This window comes from Carassius carassius, chromosome 3 (genome assembly GCF_963082965.1).
Source record: "Carassius carassius chromosome 3, fCarCar2.1, whole genome shotgun sequence".
Classification (NCBI taxonomy): Eukaryota; Metazoa; Chordata; class Actinopteri; order Cypriniformes; family Cyprinidae; genus Carassius; species Carassius carassius.
Genome location: NC_081757.1, coordinates 45,008,747 through 45,034,408, shown reverse-complemented (window position 1 = coordinate 45,034,408; position 25,662 = coordinate 45,008,747). Strand labels below are relative to the sequence as shown.

The 25,662-nt window shown below is 39.4% G+C and overlaps 1 protein-coding gene across 34 annotated transcripts in view; it reads left to right on the top strand.

Moving 5' to 3' along the window:
- The window catches only part of LOC132127777 (receptor-type tyrosine-protein phosphatase delta-like), a 394,068-nt gene that overhangs the window by 278,347 nt on the left and 90,059 nt on the right, over window positions 1–25,662 (top strand). For 22 of the 34 annotated variants that reach the window (XM_059540138.1, XM_059540149.1, XM_059540057.1 and 19 more), the window contains exons 9-10: window positions 5,861–6,006; window positions 9,098–9,239. In XM_059540138.1, coding sequence (XP_059396121.1) covers window positions 5,861–6,006; window positions 9,098–9,239 — 288 coding nt within the window. Of the gene's footprint in view, window positions 1–5,860; window positions 6,010–9,097; window positions 9,240–25,662 lie in introns of all 34 variants that reach the window. The other 12 variants (XM_059539971.1, XM_059539955.1, XM_059539920.1 and 9 more) reach the window with 1 other exon arrangement.

Sequence of the window (25,662 nt, the reverse complement as noted above, 5' to 3'; positions counted from 1 at the left end):
AGGCTAAGGAAAAACGACAGAGCGAGAGAGAAAGAGAAAATGAGGGTAAGAATGAAATGGAAGCCAATTCTTCATCTCCTCTCTTTGTGTCCAATGTTTTTATTTTTTTTTTGCGTTTTCTTTTCTTTTCTTTTGTGTGTGTGTGTGTGTGTGTGTGTGTGTTATTCTGATGCAAGGTGAAGAATCTTGGGAGTGAAGTGCCCATTAGTTGAACCCTCAAAAAAAAAATATTTCAAAGGGTCCTTCGATGTAGTTATTTTGAACACTTGTGTTTGGAATGGTTGTTTCCTGCTCAAAGTACCCTGGGAAGGTATGATCTTTGCCATTTGGAACACACTGACTGCAGCATCACACATTCATTTGTCTGTGTGTGCATATTTATATCTGGCAAATTCTTTCATTTAATACACTGCTAAGCGCTTAACAAGGAGAAGGCCTTTTCATGTCAGATGGGCTGTTATCATCGGACTATCCCGGCATTATTAAGCAGGTCACATGTTCAGTTCCAATGAAGTCTCGGGAACAAAAGACAAGTGAAATCATCAGCATTTCTTTCTCTCTCAGAGAGCAGTAATGAATAGACTGGAGAAAGGATAAATCAATAATTAATTATGTCTATTTCTAAAGCATCTATTCAGAGTTATCTGCATCCTGACCGAAGCACATTTTCCATTTTATGCAAAAAGAGTTAATTGCTGTTCGTTTTAAAAGGTGCAATTTTTACAACCAAATCAGCTTCTTAGGAAGACCCTGGTGTCTGTCACTGAGTAACATCAAATAACCATGGGGTACCTCAGGGTTCGTTTCTTGGCCCACTTTTGTTCTCCATTTACAATACCTCACTGGGTGCAATCATAAAGGTGCACCGCTTGTCCTATCCATGCTGTGCAAGTGTTATTGTGTTATTTCAGCCTTAAATTCCAGTTTATATATCTAACATCATCTTGGCCTGGAAGAAGGATCACTACCTTCTGTTTAACTTTGCTAATACAGAACTCCTTGTGTTTTCAGTCAGCCCATCAGTCAACATCAGTTTGGCTCAACATCTAAACTTTCTTGGCCATATCGCAATGATGGTCTAGTCATGCAGTGTCAAGCTCTATACGTTCAGAGCCAATACTTGGCTACTGCGGTGCTCTGTTGCTGCAATTTAGCCTCTACATACAGTATGATCCTGAACATGATGGTGCATCCGATCTTCAACCAACCCAAGATTCCCTATGTCTCTCAACTCTTGATCTCAATCCACTGGCTAACAATAGCAGCCCACAACAAATTCAAGGCTCTGACAGTGGTGTCGAGGACCCTTGATCAGCACCATCTACTTCACAGATTTGTACCATTCTCTGCAGTCAGTGAGTGAGTGAGTGACGTCTGGTGGTTACTAGAACCTTCGAGTTTACTATACCTCCTGAGACCTTTCAATAGTCACTGTCTGTCACTGGATTTATATGCACACACATAGAAGCTAGTTCAAACTGTAATGTAATGGATTGAAATGGATCTGTTTGGAGAATAGAAACCAAGTCCTAATCGCTCATTTCCAATCACTCCACCGGCCTCGCCCCGTTCCCACGGCTCTCGACCCAGCCCCACTCGTCACAGTTGCATTTCCAGAAATCTACTTCAGAGTAATTTTCTCCCCTGGCTCTTTCCACACCCACAACTATCTGCCAAATACTCCATTAGAACATCCTGTAAAGTAATATACAGCTCCAAGTAACTTACAGGTGACTTATTGAAATACAGTTCTCATGGAGTAACCAGAAGTGAGAGGTCATGATTAAAACTTAAAACCAGTCCTCACATTTACCAGCCTTGAGGCAAAAGGGTTCATGTTTGTTTTTTAGTTTTTTTAGTATTGCACTTTGTTCCCATCATCATACATACACTTTGTCCTTGTTCCTGTAGTCAGCTGTTAAGGTAAATATTAGTTAGGAGAAAGCTGGTTTACTCTTGTGGAATAACCACAAACCATCACACACAAACGCTCAAGGCCAGGTCCTCAAGCTACACACACTGTCACAGAATTAAATATTAGGTTGTTCTGATGTTGTCAGAGATGTTGATAATGTAGAGTCTCACAAGAAATCTGCTCTGACCCATACCTGCGTCATCTGCTTAAACATTTTCTTCAAGGTGTTTTTGTTAGTGAACACCAACAAGTAAAGTTAGGAACACGGATGTCAGGCTGTAAACGTGGCCAGAGGCGTTTGTCAAACCTCGACACGAGCCGAGACCTGCGTGGGCTGTGAAGTGACAGCCACTGTTGCCTGGGGAACCAGGTGATGTCCGTGACTCGCAGCGTGAATCAGAGTCCAGAATCTTTCTGTAAGAGGATCAGCTGTTTCATCAGGAGAAGAGAATGACGGAGAACATCAAATCATCAGACTCTTACGTATTGAAATGTCTGTGTGTCTCCCACTGGCCGCTGCGGGCCTCTTGGCCAAATGGAAATCCTGGAGGTCAGGAGCCGTGTCATTGTTGTCGGTGAGAATCTGGCGATAATGGATGTTGGTGAAGTCGCCCCATGAATCAAATCGCACGAGTAGATGATGTCATTCCTATCGAAGGTCGTCATCTGGCGTTAAAACGCCGGTGCTCAGAGGAAAGATCATCGCTCAGGTCCCACGAGCTGTCGCTCTCCAGAGATTCGCATTAGCTGATCGTCAACCATATGAAGCTCACACACACACACACACACACACACACACACACACACACACACACACATACACACTAGATGAGCTGCTGTAGAGGTCATCCTCATACACTGCCATCTTCATGTTAAACACACACACACCTTTTGGTCCACGTCTCACTCTACCAATCTCAGTCCATAAATGCGAGTGATTTTGGAAAATGCAGTTGACTATTGGAACTTCCTCTGGTGTCTGTCACTTGAAATCAGTGTTGTGTGTGTCTGTCAGGTGTGTGTGGTCCGGTCACCTCTAGCAGGGCAGATTTTATGTTGTTGTGGACGTTATAAAGTCGCTCTGCTGTGAAAATGGTTTGAAACATTCTCACAGACCACCATTAAATTAATGCGGTGTGAAAGTTCACGCTGCTCTCACACGCGTGTGTATATGTGATATAAGCCAATCTTGCAGTCTTTAGGAACATCTGGAAATCACAGCAACGCAGAAGAAGTATTGAAACAATTACATCACAATGATTGAATGCCATTGTATTAAATATTCAAATATCATAACAAGTAGCATTTATTTGAGGCCTTTTCCATCATCATCATCATCATGATTATTATTATTATTATTATTATTATTATTATTTTAAGAATTAGAAACACATTTTTTTTGCATGGTTAAATTCACATAGTTTATAGGTGTGTTGGTGTGTGTGTGTGTTTGTGTGTGTGTGTGTGTGTGTGTGCGTGCGTGCGTGTGTGTGTGTGTGTGTGTGTGTGTGTGTGTGTGTGTGTGTGTTTGCATGCGTGTGTTTGTGTGTGTGTGTGTGTGTGTGTTTGTGTGTGTGTGTGTGTGTGTGAGGGTGGTATCAGGTGTGTTGGTGTGTGTGTTTGCGTGCATGTGTGTGTGTGTGTGACACACACCGTATCCCACAATGCAGTGCACACCGCATCCATTTCCAGTGTGATGAATGAAGCGGAAGTCATGCAGCATTACAGGAGACTGCAGCACTCGTGTCTGAGACTGCAAACTTGGATTTATTTTGTATTTATTTTATTTATTTATTTTTTTTATAAAGGCAATTTTAATAGTAGTTTTATCAGGAAAATTACACTTTTCCCCCAAATCATGCAGCCCTACTGTGCATGTGCATACTGCAGGATACATAATTACCCATAATCCTCTTCAAGGTGAGAAAACGAATGCCTTCACATTGGGGAAAAATAAAATGACTACAAAACTGAAAGTCAGTCTCACTAATATGGCCTTTTAGGACACTTTCTGTTGTCAGTTCAGTTCATTTTGAGGTGTCCAGGGATGAAATCGAGCCTGAAAACAGCACACACACACACACACACACGCACGCACACACACACACACACACACACACACACACACACAAGCGTGGTGCTGTTCCTCCTTGTTGGGGTGTGTTTGGAGCTGATGTGCAGCATGAGCTCTTAAGCAGGATTTACTGTCGACCCAAACGCCATTCGAGCACCTTCACTGACAGCCGCATCTTTGATGTGTTATTCAGCACGTGTTCAGATAGCTGTATGACAGCCGCACCAGATATGATTTTACATATTTACATGCTGAGAAACTGTGCTTTGAAGTACAGAGAGTGAGCGAGAGAAAGGCGGTGGGTGTTGGCAGTGACGCAGATATTTTGGACGGCTCAGTAAAATCCCTCTGGTGGCGGCGGTGACACCCCGCTCACAGATCCAATTATATACAGGGAACATGGGATACGTATGTCACATCCTGTATTAACGCCCGCCTCGAGCACGCACAGCTCTCTAACTAGGGAACAAGTGCTCGGAGAGATGTGACACTGCTCTTATTGCTCACTAAAACCATTAAAACCAGTCTTGTTTAATGAAACTAAGTATAAATGTTAGATGAAACACTAAGCAAAAGTTAGCAACTAAATAAAATTAATAAAACAAAAATTGATAACAATGATGAAAGTGTATGTACTAAACTTATAATGCATGTACTTAAAATATGAAACTAATTTGAAATATTAATAAATTGTATAATCATAAATAAATAATACTAATAATGTTCTTCTCATCACCAAGGCTGCGTTTATTTGAACAAAAATACAGTAAAATTTGTGAAATATTATATCAATTTAAAGTTTCTGTTTTCAATGTGAATATATGTTAAAATTTGATTTATTCTGCTGTATTTTCAGCATCATTCCTGCAGTCTTCAGTGTCACATGATCTTCAGAAATCAGAATAATATGATGATTTACTGCTCAAGAAACATTTCTGATTATTATCAGTGTTGAACACAGTTGTGCTGCTCAATATTTTTGTGGAAACTGTGATACATTTTATTTTTCAGGATTTACAAATGAATAAAAGGTTCAGAAGAAAAGCATTTATTTGAAACATACATATATTTTAACATTCCAAATGTATTTACTGTCCCTTTTAATCAGTTTCTTGCATCCTCGATCAATTGAAAACATTGACTTCTTTAAATGAACAGTAGTGTCTGATTGCTGTCCAGATCCGGCTCCAGATTCATCTGATTGGTCAGCTGTTTTTACACTGTTCCTCTGCGGTGCGTGTGAAATATTGACTATTTTTTACCTCGATCGTCAGTCATGTGTCAGTCTCTTACATCAGCAAGATAGAGTTGTTCTTATATAGCATTACAATCATGCATTATGTTGCTAATAATGTTACAGGACAGATATTATTCCGCAGTTTTTGCTTCGTTTGGATCATGGTGAGCGTTAATTTTGGACTCTGAGATTCATTACCATCTGCTCTATTAATGACGCCCTAATAAACAGCTCACAGATCATGATGTAAAACTCTTAAAATAAATGCTGTTTCTGATCTTGTGGCTCTGATGTGATCCAGTCCATCACTGACAAACACAAACTTCTGAGAAATAAAACTGCTGTTTATAAGGGTTGGTGTGTTGGTAATGACAGCCGTGTTTGGCCCACTCATGCTTTGTTGGGAACAATAAATAAATGAGGGAAAGAATGAAAAAATAATCTGCAAAAAGAAAACGTGAAGCTTGAGTTTTGAGGTTTGTTGTTCTGATATAAAACATTCACCAATTTGATGTTTCAGTTCAGTGTTCATAGGACTATCGTCACATCTTTGCTCTGTTCGTTTGATTGTTTCTTCTTTTGTGTAACTCTTCTCTGAATCAGTTGTGTAATCTTCCATCTTTCTGTCTTTCAGCGCCACCAAAGTTCTTACGAACCCCGAACGATCAGACGGGCGTTCAGGGCGGCGTCGCCTCCTTCATCTGCCAGGCTTCGGGCGACCCGCGGCCCAAGATCGTGTGGAACAAGAAGGGGAAGAGAGTGAGCAACCAGCGTTTTGAGGTATTAGGTCTATTGTTCTGATGTAAAATGCTCGACAAGTGAATGCTAACGACAGCCACGCCCATTACGTCAGCCACACCCACTCATTAGCATATCCTCCCACCCACTAACATGCATGGTCACTCATGTCCTGCTGCTGGATTCACAAAAATCTTTTGTCTTTGGCAAAAAATGAAATCAGTAGAAATAAAAGTTATAGTAAAGTTCCTAAATGCAGTTCTCCCTTAAGTTCTTTAAGTTTTTAAGAATAAATGTGTTAGTATTTTTGGAAAAAGCACACTTGCACCAGTCCAGCACTCACCATCACATTTTTAATGTAAGTCAAAATAATTATTTTAAATGAGCCTGTCTCAAGATGGAGCGGTCTGTTGCATTGATCTTGTTTGTTAATTGTGCAACGTAACAGTTAAGTTGATACAACCTGATACATTTGTTAAAGAAAAGAAAAGAAAAGAAAAGAAAAGTTTAAACTTATTTTGTTTCAACTAGTTGCCAAAACAAAATTTCTCATAGTCATATTTGTGGAAAACAAAAAAAAAACTTCAGTTAAAATGAAAATGAAAACATACTCTACACAAAAATAAAATAAGATCAAATAAAATCCCGATTATAGTAAAATGAGAATGCTTTTTTGTGAATCCTGCACTGATCTCAGCAGCATAAGATCATAAGAAGGACCTTCATTTAAGGTCGGATGATGGATCGGATGCTTTCATCAAACATGTGCTTTGTATTTCTGAAATACTCTTGGTTCCCAGAAGTTGTTTTTGTTCTTGTGTTGAGCGTCTCAGTTTCGTCCCAGCGCATGTTCCACGGCTCAGTTCTGTTTATTTATCTGTTTTTGGATCGCCATCTCAGCCCAGCATGAAGAACCAACGCATCGCAGCAGAACACTGATAAGATTAGTAGTCATTTCTGCGTCATCTTGCCGCACAACCATCTTCATCTTCTGTTCGCTAACGCTTAGCGGCGGCTAATCTACGGACACTTATTGCCTGATATAGCACCTTTCCACCTGCAGAAACAGAATCTTATCAGCGTTCATCACATGCTACACAGCACTAACAGACACTAATATGCTAACCTTCGATCCGCCACGCAGCGTCTGCACCTTCACTCATGCAACTCATTACTAATATCATGTTTAAATGTTCGTTTAACGCTCAGTTTCTACTCGGCTTCGTTAGCCAGCTCATGCACACACAAGCACATGCGTGTGAGCACGTGGTCATACTCGCGTTTCTTTGCGTGAGAAGTGACGGTGAAAGAAAAGCCGCAACGTATGACCACTGATGTATTTAAGTCTGTTAAACGGCGAACCTGTCCTGGTTGTTTCTGTCAGAAGTGAGTATACATCTCCCAGTTCCCAGCTACTAAACCTGTCTGTGAGCGTCCAGTGTCCCGTCCGTCTGGCGTCGAGGCTAATCGACTGTCTGCTGTCGTTTCTTCTAATGGTGTTTGTGCCTGTGACGTCACATCACCATCCTCGTTTCATGTTTCATGCTATCCGCTTTAAGAGTGGGCCAGAACAAGCCATCCCATTCTCAAAGCCATCAGGTTTATGGTGAAACGTCTGGCTTAAGAATTAGCATCGCTTTCAGACATTCACTGAGCATTTTACACAAACCAAAGCCAGCTTCTTTAACGTGTGTGACTGATTTCTGCCCAATGCATTACAAGACAGAATATATAGAGACAGATGTGCTGAAGTATAGTTCATTTTTAAAATTGCACTTAAGTATACTTGGCTTATATGGTTTAATCGTTGTATACTTAAGTTATCATTTAGTATCCCAAGAATACTTGGTGTAGAATGGTGTATAAAGCTTTTCCTTCACACATGCTGGTTCCTTTTACTCAACTTCAGCATATATTTTACAAGTTTAGAGTAAGTCAGCTTTGCGGTGGAAAATCTTAAAGTAAATGATACATGGTGGAAATGAAACCCCACAGAAATAGATAAACATTTGGCAGACTTTCCTGACATTTATTCTAAGGCGTGAGAGTTTTGAATAAGACATGATTCACACAGGCTTCTACGTAGACATTATCAGAGTAAACAATTTATGAACTTCAACTGAACTTTATTTCAAGAATAAAAATCACCTAAATAGGAAGCTAGTATTGTATTTAGAGAAATAAATCAACAGTACATTTTAAGTATGATGGAAAGCTCACTGAAAGATAGCGTACAATTATTCTTGCTGCATAGGAAAGTGTTTGATGTCTAAACGTATATAACTAACATGATATTTGTAATTTCACTTGTAGTTTAGTTGCAATACAAAGAAGACCAGTGGTGTACCCTAAGTTTACTGTGACTTGCAAAGTACACTTGAAAGTATAGATCTATAAACTAAACAGTGGGCCAGTTTAGTTCTGAAATGTGTTGCAGTATATTCAATTATAGAACTACTATACTACATAAAGTATAAATGCACTTCACTTAAGTTAAAAAGTAATAAAAGAATAATAAAATAAAAGTAACTTGAAGCATACTTCTTTTTTGAAAGGCCTGTTGTGTTCATGTTCAATGCTACTTAGGACTAAATTGGCCTGCTTTTTAGTAAAAGTATAGTTGTTATGCCTATTTTAAGAGTAGCTAACAGTAGTAAACAACTAGTTTTGTGTTGCATTGTTTTCTTTTATTTCATGAACTACTGTATACTACAACTCTACTTTTACTAGCTCTATAGTCCTAGCCCCCATTTTAGCTTACGAAAGTACACTTTTAAGTATAGTTTTAATATCGCAAGTGTAATTATATGCTGTATGTGAATATAACATCATGCTTTTAGTATAATTTAAGTATAGTACTTGGTCCCCAAATATATTGGTTGGAATTAAAATGAACTCCCATTTGCACTACCACAGGGTTTATGCTAATGATTTATGCTGACCACTTCACCAGACTGTTTCTGTGTCCTGTGTTCATACTGTTGCGTCAGGGTGCGTAAATGAACGTCGTGCCACGGTGTCCGTTGTCTGTCCAGAGGTCTGTGTCAGGATGAAGTGTGTGTGAGAGCATGATTATCCGTCGACTGTGGGCAAAAAAAACTCTCGTAACATATCTTGTCTCTCGCACCTGTAGGTCATAGAGTTCGATGACGGATCAGGCTCCGTTCTGAGGATCCAGCCGCTGCGGACGCCGCGCGATGAAGCCATTTACGAATGCGTGGCCTCCAACAGTGTTGGGGAGACGAGTGCCACGACACGACTCACTGTTTTACGTGGTAGGTTTACGACCAGTATCACGCGCTAACCTTTGCTCTCTCATTGCCTTCCAGCCTTCACAGGTATGTTGGCTTTGTCTGTATCTTTCTTCAGTGTGTGTGTGTGTGTGTGTGTGTGTGTCGTTTGTGTGGTTGGCCAATGCAGAAAATGACTTTTGGATGGAGCCTGAAAAATGGAAAAGCTCCTTCAGCTCTCACTGACCTTGGAGCTTTTTAACGGGGTGATTAATATTCTAATTAGCAGACGGGCTTTCCCGCTCACTAGCTTCTGCATCATCAATATAACTCTAATTTTATGCTACATTTACAACATTTCTTACAAAGTGGCCTTGCAATGCCTTGTTGGACGTGTCAGCGCTCATGTGGAGAAACTAGAGTGAAAATGCTCTCCTTTGCCAGTTTTTACCATTCGGACTCAACAAAAAGCTTTTACCCGACTTATCTTTTAATGAAATGATGAAACGAGGCTACTAAACAAAACAGCCCTCTGGTTGGCCTGAGAATGAATCTACCAGACCTAAAATGCGAGAAATGTAAGAAAAGAATATGCTTTCCACTTGCAAACATTAGCATGGTTATTTTGCCTCTGCTTTCTCTTATTTTCTCCGTCCTTCTCGCTCCTTTGTGGCCACATCTGTTGTTGGAGGGAGAGTATTCCTGTGTGCAGCTCAGGCCTGATAAAACCTGCAACACAACAGCAGCGTGGCGCTTGGAAAACACACACACACACACACACACCGCAGCACAGCAGAACTCAATCGGGGAAGTCTGTCTGGACATGTTGCTCAGTATATACTGCTGTCTGTACAGATGTGATGTTACAGCAGAATGTGTCCTTAATAACTCACGCATCTCTCTGTGGGTCTGAGAAACATACACTTCAATTATTACCTTATTTAAGATGAACAGTTATCCCCCGTTATATTTAGACAGTGTTATTAATCGAGATTGTGTCATAATATAAGTGCTTTCAGTTATACATATATCAGTGTTATTTATTTATATATAAGTGATATTTATAGCATTAAGTATATTATATTTATTACATATAGTACTTATTATTTTACCATTGTTTATAGTGTTTATTATTTTTTATTAGCTATTATTTTCATAAATTCATTTTAATTTTTCTTTTTTTTTCAAATGATGTGCTTTAATATTAAGTGTAAGTATAGTTTTATAAATTATTTGATTTAAAAAAAAAATGTATAGCTGTTAAACGTAATTAATCGTTTTTAGTAATTTTAGTAGAATTTTTAAACATTTTTATATATTGTATTTAATTAATTTATAGTTTTAGTAATTTAAGTACATTAGCTTATTTTAGCAAGTTATCAAGGCAACATTTTACATTTTCCTTTAAATTTATGCCATTTTTATGAATTAGTTGTATTATTTTCTTCAGCTTTGTCAAAAACCCTTTTAATTAGCTTCCCCCAACAATAACAACAGTGATTAATGTTACTGAATAGATTATTGTATCTGTCAGCAATAATTTAAAACAATGCCAGTGTGAGACCTATTTAATAATTCAATAATTTTACTAAAATATATCGATCAGTTCAAGAAGAGTCTTTAATGAATAATGTCTGCTGCATATTTCAAAAGAATGATTTTTGATGTGATGAAGGTTTATTTTAACTAGCGCTCTACATCCAGTGCAGTCCCTGTCTGCCAGAGTTTAACTATCTGACACTTATCTCAACTTTTACCCAACAACATGGAGATAAAATAGATATTAATTGAAATCCAAGCCGTTAAAACCAAAGAAATTGCTTTTATACTTCAAAATGAGATTTTTGGGTTAAAGATTACATGTGAAGTTACCATGGTGGAAATGAATATGATTATTGTACCTTCATCAAATTTGATGTAAAACTTCTTAACTGGGTTTCTCCAATCCAATACTGAGTGAAGGAAGATTAGAAGCGACTGGTGTCTCGTTCACACTGGAGTGGAAGGTCAAGGCGAGCACAAAGCGTGTCTGATCGAACCTCACACTACAGCAGTATATACACAATACACGCAGTGCTTTTCTCTCTCCGAGCCTCACCTGGAATGATGCTCTAAATGGAAATGTTATAATTACGAACAGGAAGCCCTAAACAAATATTTATCCATTAATATAAATGAAGGAAGTAGTAATTACTGCAGATTCAGCCAGTGGGCAAGCAGCTTCGTTTGAGCATGAATAATGACACAAAACTATTACATATTCTGCCGTAAGATATCAGGCTGCGGCAGACGTCGCGAGCGTCAAAAACAAGCTTCGCATTAGAGCATCTTTGCCTCGGTTAAGTCCCGACATACTTTTCTTCCCCTAAAAGCGTGGTGTTCAGTGGGCCCTGCTTGGGTTGTGTGGGAATATGGGTCATGTCTTATTCATGAATGCACCCACTGAACCGGGACCAATGCGTTCGCTCCTTTCACAGACTGGCCAGGGATTTCAGGCTCATATTTGCCAACGGGGTCACGGGCACAATGCATTCTGCATGAAAGAAAACAAAAGATCCCTGCGATGGAGAAGCGTGAATGCTGCTGGTGGTCGCGGAAGCACAAGATCTCTTCAGAGAAACCATTTGAACAAATGGGTGACCTCAGAAAACCCAAACCAAAACCCTGACACCTTTTACTCACCACTGGAAACACATGTGAGATGTTAAGCAGTATGTTCAAGCTGCTCTTTTACATAAACAAAGAATAAACGTTTGTGATATGATGTTAGATCTTCAGTAGAGGGGGAAATAATGAGTGTAAACCTTACATGTGGCTCTTGTTTCGGGTCACACTTCAACATGTGACTTCACAGGACCTGAAATATAACGCATGAGTCATGGACTAATGCTATACTGCTTGTATTTTTGCTGTTATGGTGTTTTATTTTTACCAACAATAGAGCACTGAATGTGTAAACAGTGACAGAATGTTCTTTAAAACTTTTTTTTTATTATTGTGCTGTAAAACTCAAGACTTGAGATTCGATTAAGACGGATTGAGATTCAGGCTGTTGGTTGGATAAAGCAGAGTGTTCTGGAGAAGTAAAGTGCCACTAGACATGCTGGCACTGAAAGGGCTTTAAATGACCCTGAGGGGGAACATTAGCGTCAGAATTTGGCTCTGGGGATGGAGAAACATCAGAGAGATTAACTGAATTCATTTAGTTCAATGTGCTGTGACCTGATGTCCATTTGACATCCACTCTCACAGTCAGCCGGAGAACATCATCAGCGCCGCGGGCAGCGACCCCACCACCCCGTCCTGAAAACAGACATATATATTTCAGAAGACATTAGCTTGAAGAGTAACTAGAGTAAAATCATCAAATGACTGTTTTCAGCCAGTCTCCAGTTTCTCATGTACATCCAGCAATGATCCAAAATCATGCAATAATGTGATCGGGTACATTACACCGAGAACTTTATTACATTAAGAACATTATTAGTTATTGACCAAAATATAATTCAGCAGTGTCCCATGTTTTGTGCTCATCCCTGTTATTGCATGATTTCCCCATATACTATTTTTTTTTAAATAAAAAATAAAATCAAAATAAAATAAAATTAATACATGAATAAAATCTGTCATCCAGGAAATGACATCATTTGGACATAACAGTAAGACAAGTGAATCTGCTTGCTCGTAGAAAATATATTGCTAATTTGGTAAGAATTGGTCCAATTAGTTACCTTACCTTACAGTATATTTTTATTATTATTATTATTATTATTATTATTATTATTATTCAATATAAATAAATAAATAAATAAAACAGCTCATTGTTATTATTATTCAATAAAAAATAACTTATTTAAAAAATAATTAATTAAGAATAAGATTTTAAAGCTGCATCCATTCTCCAAACGGGAGATTGCAGAAGATGAAAACAAAATGAAGCCACTATATGATATTTCATTTTATCTCCTAAGGATGATGAACATCTTCCCAGTTGTGTGTCATTTTCGCGAGTGTGCTGATCATTAGTTGGGTTCTAGGTGTTCAGAGTTAAAGTTATAACACTTCCCGTATCTTCATTTAGTTGATAAGAGCTCTCATATCCTCATGAGGGCAGATGAGCGTCGTTCTACTCTGTTGTGTCATGGAGCTGCTCTTCCATTCGAATCTGTTTCTGTGCTCATCCAGAGCGGAGCTCAAGGAAATCTGGCAAATCCAGTGAAAAGCTGACACGATCATGACAGATGACACAGATGGGAAGCGCTCCATTCTCTGCCTCCAGTTGAGGTGTCTAGACAAAGCCTATTTTATGGTAATCCGGAAATATCCATGCCAGAGCCGGAATGCCATCACCTTTCTTCTGAATGCGCTTGAAAGTGCATCAATCGACTCCAATCTGACCGTCCCTCGACTTTCGCTGCAAACGAAGGTGTAATCTTCGGCACTCAGTCACGCAGGAGTCCACCGAGGTGCAATTGAAAATCCTGACAGAAGAACAAAGGCATTGACGGCCGTCCAGACGAATCGCTGCCTCAGCGCCCGGGCGTCTCTGAGCGAGGTGTGTTTGCGGAGAGAAATTGCTGCGCCTGTTGTTTGGTGTTCTGACAGCTGCGTCGATGGTGAAAGGGACCAGGAAGAGCTAGCGGAGCATAATGTGCTTTCGTTTACCCCTCCGCCTCACAGGAGCCGAGACCTGAGCGGCCCGCCGGCGCTTTCAGACGTTTCAGAAGGGCCTTTCACCGCTGGAAACATGCTGACTTATCTCACAACCCAGGTGAACCTTTCTTTGAGCTGGAAAATAGAAATGTAGAAAGGACCTGAGACAGCACAGAAAGTCAGCACACCTTGGTTTGAGAAAAGTTTCTCTGCACGTCCCCCTCCATCCACCTTATTCTATTCATCAGAGAAATGGAACAACAGATAATGACGAGTTATTTATTCTCATAATTAAAGACGGAGCAGTTAGACATTATTGATCTTTCCTCATGTGTAATTAATGGAGAGGAGGAAAGGGTAATTGTACAGTGTGAGTTTGGAGCGCAGCATCCACTGAGACGGATGGATATGGAAGCGCAGGACTCCGCCGAGAGCCGTAAACGCTGATCGATCGCGTGTTGGTCTGAGTGGATGTGGATATCGATCCCTACGGATGGCTCTGGTACTTTCCCCATTACTTTCTTCTCAGGGAAGCCTGAGCTGCTGCGTGTTGTTGTGAGTGAATCTGTTTCTAGAGCTCTCAAATCCTTTTGAGTTCGTTCTGATATCCTTCTTCAGGTTTTCTGCTCTTATATGTTCTGGCCATCAAAGTTGTGTCAAGATGGACACACGGCTCTGAACAGGTATCTAGGCAAGGCTATACTACGATGTCAAGGACAGTCTGTCACCACATGACAAATAAGGTCTTTTCCTTACAGTGGAGCTTTCAAACCCTGTTCTTGGAGGAACATTGACACCACACACCAGATTTACCTGATTACAAGAGACTCCAAGACCACCTGGACTGTAACAACAAACAATAAATACATTTTTAAAAAGTATTTTTTTCTTATTTTTAAATTTTATCAGTGGATATATATATATATATATATATATATATATATATATATATATGGTTGGGAAGAAAGACTCAAAATACTGATTGGTCCATAAATTGGGGGGGGGTGCAAATGTTAGCTCTATTAACTAGGATAGGTCGCCCATTCAATTGATAAACTAACGGTTAGTTAAAGATGTAAAGGGAACTGAACTACTAAAGTAAACTGACATTAGGAATCAGTCTCTTTCTCTCCTCATGTTTCTATATGTGTGTTAACACAATTCAGCAGCTAATGAAGACTGACGCCAGGATGTGGTTTTTCCAAAAAAAACTTTGATTCAGTTTAATAAGAAATAATTGAAGTCAGATAAATCACTGTTTACACAACTCACTTATATTACACTGCTCATTTATATCACATTCCTCACTTACATTACACCGCTCCCTAATATCCATATGCATCTTTGCTCTTTCGTGTTTTTTCACCTTCTCCGAGAGATGATGCATGTCGGTGACCTGTAGTTGTCCTTGCGATGTCCGTCACGATCTCGCGATGGAACAAAATGCAGCGCTAATAAAGCGTCAGCTACTTCGAAGCCTATTAGCCTTTTTCGCCGCTCATACTACATCCTCAAAAATCCTCGTTTATAAGACTTCCCGCCCTAAGTAGATACTTGTCTGATGTTTAAATCTGGTCTTGGTGGTCCTAATTCTTAAATTGCCAATTTATCCTTATTGCTCTGATGAATGAATGGTATTTCTTTCAATGACACGATTGAATTAATCAGCGCTAAGGTAACGTTCGCCGTGATGTCGATCAAGTTCAGCTGACAAAAGCATAGCTGTCCCCGTCTCTGGTTTTTTTTCTTTTCACATTTGATAAAGATATTAAAGTAGTTTTTCATTTTTTTTTTTTGTTAAAATTCTAAATAGTTGTTAAATATTATTGGATGACACTGTTCTCACAAGTCGTTGCACAAGTTAAGGTTACGCACGATGAGGAAAGCACGTTAGGGCGAGCCCTCCCGGAACTCATTGAGATTGCAAAAAAAAGATCTTTGAATGGAAGTCTATGAGAGCACTCGGGGCGATTCTCAGTTTGACAGAAATCGCCCGAAAAGGGGTGGTACTACACAAAACGCGACTCGACGCTGATTGGACTATTTAGAGGCAGCACAAACAGTCTAGAATAGTGAAAGTTAGCGTAACACTGTGGTTGAATGTAAAAGAAAAAAAAAGCCCTCCCTTTCCTTTGGTGGTGCGTCGCCCAATCGCCCTAATGGAGAAACCGCCACTGTGTTGTTGCATTATGGGTATCCCAAGTTTATATCCCAGCTTGAGGACCTTTTTCTAATCCCCCTCTTACTCTTTCTGTTAAAACTTACTCTGCTACCAAAATAAGGGCAAAAATGCCTAAAATAAATCTTAATAAAATAACAAAAAACAAAAAAACAAATGTATTGGAACTTTCCATTTTCTGTTTGAGTTTCTTCAAAGATGTCTGGGTCTGGAGCTGCAGAAGTGTTTGTGTTGTGCTGGTTTTGTTGAGCGCTGGCTGGTGTTGAGGAGGTGCTAATGGTTTTGCGGGGGAGTTTGCGGGAGTGAAGGGCTCTTATCTGATGGCTTTGATGCTCTGCATATTATAATCATTTTCTGCTAGATGAATCGGCCTCCTCCGGGTCGCCCTTAATTCAACTAATGACCCTCTCGAGAGGAGAAGCTCCACACGCCGCTGTGTAGTTACGGCCCAATGCAGTGTCGCGGGGGGGGGGGCACACCATGAAGCGCGCCTGTAAAACCTGGTAGATGACACACAGAAAGTTTTGAGATCAAATATTAGGAAATGTTATGATTACACATGTTCACGATCCGCCAGTGCTAACAGTTAAAGTGAGCCGATGAAGCTAGTCCTGAACGGTTGTTCACACAGAATAAAAAAAAAAAAAAACACTAGATGCAACAGTGGAATGGGAAAAATGCAAGGTTACAAGATTCCTGTTGAGTTCAGAAAGATCAGACAAATGGAGATTAACTTTTTTGCTCTAGTTGTAGTTAAGAGCGTCTACCAGCAAAGGCTAATGGGATCATGCTAACCAGAAAAACCCGAGCCAGTGGGGTGAGCTAGATGGGTAACTGTGACAAAGAGCTCATTTAAGCTGAAAAACGTCACCTGTTACCTGTGTTTAACAATGAGTTGCATAAGTGCAGCCGCGCACACACACACTGAGCGTGATTTAATGAGCGATGGGGAGCCGCTGGGTTGTGAAGGAGGTTTCGCAAAATAAACCCACAAATGACAAACGGGTTTAGTCAGCAGAACATCCAACGATCTGCAGCCCTTAAACTGAATTAATTATAAAAGCTCAGAGGAAATGAAAGCTGGAGCGACGTCTGTCTGCAGCCAGAGGACGCAGAGAAAGATGCACTTTTGTTGTCTTTTGTTTCGGGTTGACTCTGGGAATCTCCCGCACCGTCAGCCGAAATGAGCAGCTGGATGTGATTTCACAGCGCCGGTGACCTCGACGCGTCCTGCTTCAATCCTCAGCCGTTCTCTCGAATCAACTGTGTTCATGGAGAATTACTGGGAAATCCTCTTCTGGAGAAAGAAAGGAATTGTGTGAAACAGAGAGAGCAGATTACTCAGGACTGATCTCCTGCTGCTGGATGGCAGATTGTTCCCTCTGTGTCTGACGTGTGTCTGATCTCTGAAACACTGACATATATTCACTTCCATTATAAGGTGTTCTCAGAAACAATCAACAATCTGCCACCATCTAAAACCTATGATAGGGCTTTCTAAAAATGAATTTATAGAAACAGTGTTATTGTTTAGTGAAACTAAAACTAGTAAAGATGATGTCATAAAATATAAATATTACAGGAAGAATGTAAACAAACAAACAGAAACAAACTGAAATAAATAGTAGTTTGAAGTACTAAAATTACTAAAACTAACAAAAATAAAGCTAAATATGAACAAATATTTTAAAAAGAAATGAAAATCATAATGAAAAAAAAAAAATAAAAATAATGAAAAGCACATAAAATTACTAAAACTTAAAGTTAAAATGGAAACAAAAATAAAAATGTTTCAGCAGTATTATATGTGTGTGTATATATATATATATATATTATTTTTGCCTTTTTTTTCAAAATTGAGAAAAAAAAGGAAAGCTGAATAAATCATCTCTCCAGTGATGTGTGGTTTGTTCGGAGATACAACTATTTGAAAATCTGGAATCTGAGGGAGCAAAAAAATCTAAATATTGAGAAAATCAAAACCATATATATATATATATATATATATATATATATATATATATATATATATATATATATATATATATATATATATATATATATATATATATATATATATATATTATTTATTTTTTTTTAAATTCTAAATAATAGCTAATTCAAATATTTATTCAAATATATAATTTTCCAGGCCTGGAAATGTTATAATTCTCAGATTCTCTCTCTCACGTACACACACAGACACACACCTGGCACTGGATGAAAGTGTTGCTCGTCCTCCTCCACACACACACCCACAAACACTTACAGATGTGTGTCACGCTTCTGACACACACCAACCTCTCAGCCAGCGTGAGGGGGTGGAGCATCCAGACCTCACTCTTGAGTGGGCGGAGCCACGCTCCTGCTTTTCTGCGATCATTACCCACAATTCCTCTGAATGTGACACCACAGTGCATGCGAGCAGACACGCTGTGGGTTTCTTTCTTTGAAGCTGAAGCATGTCGTTTCTGGGATGTTAAAACACTCCCTCTTCTCTGAGTAGAGCCGTGTATCTAGTGAGGAACATTGATTCAGTGTTTCATCAGACGGGAAGCACATGTGTGGTATTTTAGAAGCAGATCAGCTACAGCTGCTGCAGCAAGTGTGCATTCTGATCCCGCTGCAGGTCAAAGGTCGTCTCATTCATCTCAGGAATGCAGCGAGCCAGAGATCTGAAACGCGGCCTGAGATTCCAAGACAGAGACGTCAGGAATCCACTCTCTCACGGGAATCAGTGCTGAACGCTCATGTTAACCCTCTACAGCCTGACGCTAAAGAAGACTCAGGAACATTTTAGTCTGATATAGTGAGAATACAGAGGAAAAACAGTTTAGAGGCTCTATTCAGACTGAAAAAAATATTCAGTTTGGTGCAGATGCTGATATATATTTATATGCAGAAATTCTGCTGCTTATAATGTAAATCAATAAGATCTTCATAACAGCAGAGCAGATACTGGCATAAAATGATCTAAATATCAGTCGTCGCTCTATATCTCCAATAATATGTCTTGGTAAGATGAGATTGAAATGATCCAAACATATAATGCAATGCAATCCAGTGATGATTGAGAGATGAAGAAATAATCGCTCCTCAGAAGACGTAGATGTTCTGAAGACTTGGGAAGATGAAGGTGAACGATGCTGGTTTTTATAATGGTTTAGTGTGTGTTTTCTAAGCGCTTGGGTCTCTCTGCCATTATTCAGAGCTGATGAGCGAGCGATCGATAGACTTTATCAGTTCAGCAGTCCAGACGATCAATAAGCGTTTACACTCAAGGGCTTTCACAAAATCAGAGAGTCCATGCGGAGCACTTCCACGGACACATCTACTGTATCGACAGCCATGACTCTGTGGAGGACGCACTCGATGATAAAAACACATGGACGTTCATGTTTCATATTATAACTATAGCGGAAAGAACTGCATAGATGAATGGTTTACCACAGCGGCTCATAACTTCTGTCAGGTCTGTTCTGTAAAAACATAGCTGATATTTGTTTGTTTATTTGTTTAAATACCCAGACAGCATGATGTACCGTTTGTTTCATTTTCTAATTAGAATAAGTAGCTAGTTTATATTTAAAACGAGGTAGAAATTTCTATAGATAAATAAAGGACATTTTAGCATTCTTACAAAAAAGAGTACTTATTACAGAAATAATGTACTTTAGACTAATATACTTACGTTGTTGTGTACATTGAGAAGAGAGGAGGGCCATACACAGAACCCTGAGGTACCCCAGTGTTTACTAACCTATAGGGATTTTGTTCATCTTTGTCACAAAAATATAATCAACAAAATAAACATCATAAACAAAAAGTATTTCTATTTTTATTTGTAATTATGTTTAATATAAGTTTTATGTGTTTGGAACAACATGAGTTAAAGTTAAATGCTAAAAATGTTCATTCTCGAGTGTATTCATTCTCTAAATATGGCCTTCATAAGGATGTGGGAATGCTTTCGGCATGAATCTGACATCTTTTTCATATGGAGATGTGCAGCACTGTTCTCCATGTCCAGACAGAGACTCTGGTGAACACCTGCTCTGGTTTCTCTCATCGCCAGAGGTTGGCATTCGTGAACAGGTCAAATTTCTGACTTACGAGAGACATGATTGATGGAAACACTGCAGCTTTTTCCCTCCATCTCAGTGAAAGCGCTCGCAAGATTATACGGTAGCTGGAACACACTGATAAACACGCTGGTGGCCGGATTAGCCGCCTGTCATTTACCACGCGGCCAAATGTAAAAGATAACCTTTATTATCACAGAACAAGTGTCACATGAAGAAGAGGAAAATAACAGCAAACAGAGAGGAGCCGAACAAGGAAGCGTTAATGGAGAGCTCTTACATTCGCTGGAGTGATTCTGTTCGAGATGGAACAAAAGCGTAATTAACAGGCCACGCTGAACCATGCCAAGGAAAACAAGCAAATACTTCAGGGGGCGTAAATGAGAGCGGAGAGCTGGAGAAGGGGTGGAAGAGCAAACGCAAACGCAAACCCAATCTACTGACTTGAGTTTTAAAAGCTTTAATTCTAACAGCTATCAGACGTCTCATCTCTTCTGTTCTCTCACTGGGTTGAATACTTGATAAAAAGTTTATGTATAATGTGTACTGAACTATAATCGAGCATCGGTCCAGTTCTTCAGCAGCTTCGAGGAAGATGAAAATAATTTACAATAATTGATGTGCTTTTTTTCATTAAATATTACTTAGTTTCAAATTAAGCTATGAAGCCCGTATTTACAGTAAATTATAAGGGTATTCTTAAAGCATTATAATGAATGCATAATGCATTATAAAAAATCTTATAATATGTTCAATATCATCTCATGAATATTCATAAGAACAGTTTTAAAAAAATATAATATTTACTTATTTGTGGTTATAGCGTTTAAGAATATGATTATTTATAACACAATGAACAAGTTGCATTCACTTTTACAATGGATAATACTTCTCATAATTATAATGTATTATAAGTCTCATATCGTTCCAATTACTTTACTTAAAGCCATCAAAGACCACTTATAAGTAGTAGTAATAATAACAAATATATATATATATATATATATATATATATATATATATATATAACAGCAATAATCAGCAATAAGATCAGATCAGATGAATGTGTAATATGACACATTTGCTTTGAACTATTTTTACTGTAATATATCAGTTTGATTATTTTGATGGTACCCTTTTGACAGATGTTGATAAGTAACTCTGCAACTACATATAAGCTAGGGGTCATTCGAGAATTAGTACATCTGCTACTGTAAATATATGCTAACACTTTATTTTGATGGTCAACCAACAGTTAAACTGACTATAAGTGTCTTTAGAAGTATGTCAGCTTATTCTACCGTACTAGATTCTATCATTCTTGAGCATACTGATACTTTAATGAGAGTCAGTTGGCGTGTAGTTGCAAAGTTGCTTATAGTCGATTGATTAAGGGGACCATCAAAATAAAATGTAACCATATAAAACACTGCATTTTTTTTTCATTTGGAGTATTAAACTCACATCAATTAATTAACATTAGCTCCACAGAAACACTCAAATAACACTCAACATCTAACCACTCACAAGCTGCAGTAAGATACTGTGCAGACCTTAAACATTGTCAAGATATGATACAGTTCATTATACTGTAAAGGAAGTAGATTTAATATGGTGTTCATTGTGTTATAAATAATCTTACTCTTAAACTTATAACCACATTGTTGTTATGATTATTCATGAATTGATATAACATATTATATATATATATATATATATATATATATATATATATATATATATATATATATATTTATAATGCATTATGCATTCATTATAATGACTTAAGAATACCCTTATAATGTATTTTAAATTTGGGCTTCATAGAAAGTGTTACCATTATTTTTACTTGAATTTAAGTGCATTTTATTAACTTTTAAGATTTTTTTAAAGCAATATTTTTTTATGCATCAATACATGGAATCAAATGTGAAAAAAAAAATAAAATAATAATATTAATTAGGGCTGGTAATGTAACATGTTAATTAGATTAATTAATTATGGGGAAAAATAACACGTTAAAATTATTAACGCATTTAACGCATTTGTCCCGCCCCAGACCTATGTGGATCATCTGCCATTTCATACAGTCGATTGATGACTAATATGAGGCACAGCAACAACTTACTGCATGATGGAGCCTTAAGAATATCCCTAAAATTCAAGATATGGGGCAAAATCCCCATTTGAAATTTTGTCTCATATTTACATCACATAGTTAAGAAATATCACACGAGAAGTAGTGCAAAGTGCAAGAGCACATGAGTGCAAATGTGATACTCATCTTATACAACAGTTCATTAAGAAGTTAATATTATGTTATTTTAGACACAATGTTGTCTTTTTTGCCAACCAAAATATAAAGACAAATCAGAACTGTTCATCCCTGAGCAACCCACAGCGGCATTTCATTTCTTAATTGCACAAATTTGGTGAACCATTTGGCGTGTTGAACCATTGGCCATAGTGGCGTTGGCTTTGAAGTGGCACTGCAAAGACCGACCGTGTATGACATCATCCTCACCATCAGACCGATCGTGTATGACATCATCATCACCATCAGACTGACCGTGTATGACATCATCATCACCATCAGACCGATCGTGTATGACATCATCATCACCATCAGACCGATCGTGTATGACATCATCATCACCATCAGACCGATCGTGTATGACATCATCATCACCATCAGACTGATCGTGTATGACATCATCATCACCATCAGACCGAACGTGTATGACATCATCATCACCATCAGACCGATCGTGTATGACATGATCATCACCATCAGACCGACCGTGTATGACATCATCATCACCATCAGACCGATCGTGTATGACATCATCATCACCATCAGACCGATCGTGTATGACATCATCATCACCATCAGACTGATCGTGTATGACATCATCATCACCATCAGACCGAACGTGTATGACATCATCATCACCATCAGACCGATCGTGTATGACATGATCATCACCATCAGACCGACCGTGTATGACATCATCATCACCATCAGACCGATCGTGTATGACATCATCATCACCATCAGACCGATCGTGTATGACATCATCATCACCATCAGACCGACCGTGTATGACATCATCATCACCATCAGACCGATCGTGTATGACATCATCATCACCATCAGACCGATCGTGTATGACATCAAAGTACCGCAAGAGCGATTCAATAAATAATTTACATTTAATAATACATAATTACATAAAAATAATAATTTACATTTTCAGAAAATTAAGAAGTTATAGTTATAGTTCACCCAACCGAAAAATGTCAACAATTCTGTCATCATTTACTCACATGCTTCAAAAAGAGTATATGCGTATTGATTTAAATATTTAAATGATCTTTTCAGAGTAATTTCTCCAAATTTGATGCGCGATTAATTAGATCAATTAGATTAATTAATTAATCTAGCGATTAGATTAATTAATCACCACATCATGTAAGTGACATGACATTCAGCCAAGTATTGTGACCCATACTCAGAATTTGTACTCTGCATTTATCCCATCCAAAGGACACACACACAGCAGTGAATACACAATCAAACTGTGAACACACACCCGGAGCAGTGGGCATCATTTATACTGCGGCGCCCGGGGAGCAGTTGGGGGCACCTCAGTCGTGGTATTGCCGGCCCAAGACTCGATCCCACAAGCCTAGGATTAGGAGTCAAACTCTCTAACCACTAGGCCATGACTTCCCCATAATTAACTATTACATAATTAACTACTATTTTAATTTTTCAAAACGGGCGTGACATGGAGGAGTATTTGCTGGAGTATTTGGATAATTGCCATCTCACCACATGTGATGACCTCACCCTAATGGAGGGATTCTGGTGCGGGCTGGAAGACGAGATCCACTTCGTCATGGCCAGAGCTGATCCATGCGGGTTGCTGAGGAACTACATCAACTTCGCACTGTGGATCGCCGGATCAGCAGTCACCATGTAATAAGCAGAGCGTAGCCCGAGGTCATCACATGTGAGTGCCGAGTCCTGTCTACCACCACCTGTGACGCAGAACTGCCAGAGCCCACTACAGACAGAGTCAAAGCCTTCCGCGGTCATTGAGCCATTGCCATCAGGAGTGACAGAGCTGATGATCGCCCCAGAGCATGTGCCACAAGAGTCTGACCAGGCCTGAGCTGACAGTGCAAGTGACGGTGGATACAGCTGTGGAGATCGCAGGGGCTAAGAAAAGACCCACCCACTGTGCTACCACTGAGGGTGAGCAAGAACTGGACTTGGGGGATTTAATAGACTGGAATATGGGGTTACATGTCAATCATCTGTGATATCATTTTGGCAAGACATCCCACCCAACCTCTCTCTCCCACCTCTCATCGATCTGCTCCATTCATCAAGGCTTATTCTGCTGGATCCTGTCAGCCCCTCTGCTCACCCTCAGCCCATCATCTGTTATGTGAGCTCGCTGTGGGTCCGTCCATCTCCAGCTCCATTGGCGTCGAGTCTGGAGGATCCCTTGACTCCGCCGTCAGCCTCCGAGGCCCAGAATCCACCTCAGCCTTGTGACCCAGCAGCTCCACCATGGCTTCCATCTCCCTCGTCTCCACCAGAGCCCAACAGTTCACCAGTCCAGTCATCCCCCATCTTTACCTCGGGATTACACTCTTCTGGCTGCACCTTGTCCCTTCATCCCTCAGGCTCCATTGTGCCCTTCCAACTCCACCTGATTCCTCTGTTTCTCCACTGGGGCCTTCCGGATCTCCGTCTATGCCTGCTCTGCCATGGGCCTCCGGATCCTCGTCTTCACCCTGGCTCTTCAGCTCTCTGTTTCCACCTTGGGCTCTAACTGCTCCACCTTCCTGCCTGCCCGCCCTTCCACCAGCCCTTTGTCACCAGTTCGTCCTCCTCCCACCTTCCTTGGATTGTCCTTTTAAGTTGCGAGGTTGAGGGGCAGGGGGAGTGCTGTTAGTGTTGTTACGTGTGCCTATTCCTGTTTTTCCTTATGGTATTGTTCCTGTTCTGCTTTAGCTCATTAGTTAGTTTGCTCGTTACTTCCATTACCCTGTTTGCCCCTCGTCAGCTGCCCTATTTAAAAGTCTACTTTTTGTTCAGTATACTGTCAGTTATTGATTATTGTTACATGTTTTGCTGCCACCCTGAGTTATTTCCTTCCTTGTGTTCATGTGGATTCAAAATACTTATGGGTTATTTTCGTCTTCATTTTCCTTGGAGTTCCGTAACAGCAAGTGCATGCAATAGATTATAACATGTGATGTGTACTGAGTGTAAATTTTCTGAGCAGCAGTCAATAAAGAAGCTATTTTGCACCAAACAGTACAGATAGACATACTAAAAAGTATATTTGGTGTATTATTGCCTAGTTTAAACATGAAGTGGTTTTTGATTCCCAGCTCTTCGTTCAATTTGGCCCTTTTGTCACGGTTGTGACTCATTGTTCCAGAGCACAAAACCCTCACCGTATTAATTAACACGGGGGACTAATTACACTCACACAGACACATCAGTAACAGAAGAACAGCAGTAGAGTTTCCT